This window comes from Sciurus carolinensis, chromosome 3 (assembly GCF_902686445.1).
Source record: "Sciurus carolinensis chromosome 3, mSciCar1.2, whole genome shotgun sequence".
Classification (NCBI taxonomy): domain Eukaryota; kingdom Metazoa; phylum Chordata; class Mammalia; order Rodentia; family Sciuridae; genus Sciurus; species Sciurus carolinensis.
In genome coordinates, this window is record NC_062215.1 from 144,776,140 (window position 1) to 144,780,014 (window position 3,875).

The window sequence follows — 3,875 nt, forward strand, 5'->3', positions numbered from 1 at the left end:
GGCCTCTCCCTTCCCCCTTACTTTTTACTTTCCAAAACAGTTAGAAAAAGCATGCTCCTTCTCTTGCATGACTGAGAGGTCACTGCAGAATTGTCTGCATACCTGTACACCCTAAGGCTCAGGAGGCTGAGGCAGGAGGATTACAAGTTGGAGGACAGTCTCAGCAACTTAATGAGATCCTGTCTCACAATAACAAAAGAACGAGGGATAGAGTTCCATAGTAAAGAATCCCTGGGTTATATCCGCTGTACTGAGAAAAAAAAAATTTTAATAATAAAAGACAAACCAAGACAATTTGATACTCAGGTTATCAACAGCAAGACTGTGTCCTCAAAAAAAAAAAAAAAAAAAAAATCCAAAAGCTGTGGCAAGAATCAAAATTCAGGGCTAGGAATATAGCTCAGTGATAGAGCGCTTGCCTACTATCCACAGGCCCTGGGTCTAATCTCCAGAATGGCAAATAAATAAAGATAGATCCACTTCACAGATTTAACAGATGAGGAAGGAATGAAGGAAATGGTTGTCTTACAACCACTGACTGGAGAGCAAGGCACTCTCCTACAAACTCCAAGGCAGAGCTTCTAAGCAGTTATTGTTCCTTCCCAGAGATTGAGCAGAACTCTTCTAGAAGGGGCTCACACAAAGGGTTGTCAAAGTCAGTATGTGAGGTTAAGAACCAACTTCTAAGAACTGAGTTTCAAACAGAAAAAGTAAGACTATATAAGGAAAGAAAAACACACTTCCTGGCCTAAAGAAACACAGAAACCACCATTGCTCACCACCCCACACCATCCTGCCTAGACCACCTCCCCACACAGTCTCCTGCAGGTTTTTCCCAAGACAGACTGGCAATTTTCAAATGTTCTTGAATCTTAGAACTCCTCAGATTTGCACAAATGAAGTTTGTGCATCTCTTTTTCTCCAGAGCAATTCTAGTTTACTGGGGGAGGGAAGAGGATGTATTTGAAAACATAAGACAAACATCTTTGAAAACCCTACTCTGATAAGCTTTGCAGAAGTAACTTCCTTTCTTTCTAAGACCAGTAGTATACTCTTTTTTTTTTTGGTAATATACTTTTCACTAGGGTTGATCTTGACATCTTGATTTAAGAAAGAGTGCCTTCTTGTAACCCTTTCAACACATCCGGTAATTTTTACAACTTCTAGCAGAAAGCACAGGAAGCTAGAAGACAGGAGACAGGAGTTAGTTCCAGCTCTACAGGTCAATAGCTGTGGTCCTTGAGGAAGAATTGCTTCCCTTCTGCAGATCTGCTTCTTCATTTAGAAATGAGAGATTCAGATTAGATCATCTTTAGCATCCTTGCAACTCTAAAATTCTATGTGAAATTCTTTCATGTGTGTGATAATAATGCCTCTTGGAACCATTTTTTGTACTTTGCAGATTTAGGAATTAACAGCAAGGATAGTAAGGTATACCAGCAAAGTATACACTAAAACCGTAAGATTAAAAAAAGCAAATGTCTAACAGTTGGCAAAGTATGGGAACAAAAGGTAGAGGAAATCCAAATATCAACTTACTAACACTTTTAAATGCTCAGAAACCAATGTGAACAAGTACATTCATCACAATCATTAGCTGTTCTTCGTTCTGAATTTAATGGTAGCATGTGTTTTAACTAAGTGATTTATGCACCCTCCCAAAAAAGAGATAGACAGATTTATGCACCTCTCCCAAGGAGGGAGGGAGGGAGAGAGGCAGAGAGAAAAGAGGAAGAAAGAAAGAAAACAACCTGTGAATACTTAGGGAAAACAAACCAGAAACTTTTATTCTAAAGGGCAGAGCATCATTGCAAATCATTTTGGCAATCAATTGCATTTAAGTTACAGGATACTGGCTGGAGCCTAACAATAAAAAAAAAAAAAAAAAAAAAAAAAAAAAGAGGAACAAGATGCAGCCCACTTCAGAAGTTTGAGATGTTTAATACAATACAAGGGCAGGCACATTTGACCCCATGTATCAGTCCAGACTGCCTCTCTGCTCATCGGGGAACCCAAAACAATGTTCATTTCATTATCCACAAATAAATCGGAAGAGATAGAGAGGGAGGAGGAAGCTGTTTCCCTTTTTCGTGCAAAGAGATGCAAAGAGTTTTGTCATGCAACCTGGTAGGGCGCCTGTGAGTGTCAATGTCCTAAGAGTCCCAGAGTCCGCAAAAGAAGGGGGAGGTGGTTTCATCCCACAGACCCGCAGCTAGAACTGTCAGTTGGATTCAGGAAATAATCCCACATCTCCAAGCCAGGACTCCAGAGCTGCCCTGTGTGGTGTCTCAGCAAGGAAAGCAACAAAGCTGATAGACACAGGCATAAGCCCAGTGCCTGGAACTGGAGCCTCAGACTCGTCTTCACCTCCCACTCAGACACCGGCCAGAGCCGAGAGCGCGTCTCCAAGAGTCCCCATCCCGCACTACGCACACACAGCCTCCGGGCAACTAAAGAGGAAGTCAGGATGTCAAATCAAACGGATAAAGACAACCCGACCACTCAAGAGAGGCAGTGTGTGCCAGTCGCCTGCTTGGGTTAAGGAGGGGTCCCAGGCTGCGATCCTTTCTCCTTATGCGTCCACGGTCCTCCTCCCAGCGGCGCGAACCAGCAGCCCCTGGGCAGCCACGGGCCGGCGAAGCCCAAGCTGCGCAGCACTGTAGGAGCCGAAGGAGTGCTTCCAGCCTCCCCTCCCCCTGCCCGGCGACGACCCGTGTACAACGCACACCCGCATGCACACACCCGCACACCAGCGTGTGGGCTGCGCCAGGCGCTTGCGGACCCTTCCCCAGCCCTGGGCGCATCAGGGCGCCTGAGCCCAGCGCACTGTTGCGACGGCCCTGGGCGGGGACCGCACAGTGGGAAAGCCACAGCCGCCGGCTTTCGGAGGCGCCCGGCGGCCGCACACACTCCTCCCCGCGCCGCGAGTAAACAGCTCGCGGGCGCGCTCCGCGCCGCGCCCCCATCCCCCCGCGGGGCTCCGCGCCGCCCCGTGCCCGCGCGTCCCGCCCGCCGGCGCCGCCGCCCCCTACCTGATCAGTGAGTTTGAGCACTGCCATTCTTCCGCTCCTTCGCGAACACACACATACAGGTCCCGGGTCTGCAGATGTCACGCCAGGAGCCGGGGAAGCGGAAGGGATTGCCAGGGGAAGGGAGAAGAATCTGGCTCCCGAATTTGACAGCCCTCCCCCTGCTCCTCCTCTGCCTCCTCCCTCCTCCTCCCGCCGAGAGGCTGACACTGGCTAGTAGGGTTTGCAGCCGAGCCCGCCCGCCTTTATACAGGAAGTGCCGGCTGCTGCCAGCCGGGCCGCCACTGACATCACCGCGCGCTGGCTCGCTTGCTCGCGGCCGCGCCGCCTGGGCCGACGCTGCCTCCTGCCGCCCGCCGCCGCGCCTCGCAGCCGGCGGCCCCCGGCGCCTGCCCGCGCCCGCTCCCGGCGCGCCGCCGCGGGGCTCGACTGGCGCCCGCTTCCCGCACCTGCACGCTGAGCCCGACGAGCCGGACCCCGGCCGGACTAACCTGGGTCCCTCCTTGCTGGTCTCTCTCAAACACACACGCACACCCTCACGGGCAAACCCATGCGGATACCCCGAGGGGGCACACGCCACCTACTGTAACCTGGGAGACTGCGTCACACCCCCTTACCTAACCCTCTTCCCCTAACCGGAGTGTTCCAGCACTCCTTTATCCCACCTCGGTCAGAGCCTACAGTTTTGATACTCTTTGTTTAGTGCGGGGGCGGGGGGGGGGGGTCCCTGGACACATTGTGATTCTTCAGCGCGGTCTCACAAATGCCTGTTCCTCAAACACTGAGTGAAGGGGTGAGGGGGAAAACCGGGGACTCTGACCCTTCCATTCACCTTGTTCTCCAGCC

The 3,875-nt window shown here is 51.2% G+C and overlaps 1 protein-coding gene across 4 annotated transcripts in view; it reads right to left on the reverse strand.

Annotated features, from left to right (window-relative positions):
- The window catches only part of Ankrd44 (ankyrin repeat domain 44), a 292,156-nt gene extending 288,933 nt beyond the window's left edge, over positions 1-3,223 (reverse strand). For all 4 annotated transcript variants that reach the window (XM_047544306.1, XM_047544304.1, XM_047544305.1 and 1 more), the window contains exon 1: positions 3,033-3,223. In XM_047544306.1, the coding sequence (XP_047400262.1) occupies positions 3,033-3,059 (27 nt within the window). In that variant the 5' untranslated portion in view covers positions 3,060-3,223. The remainder of the gene's footprint in view (positions 1-3,032) is intronic.
- Positions 3,224-3,875: the final 652 nt, after the last annotated feature.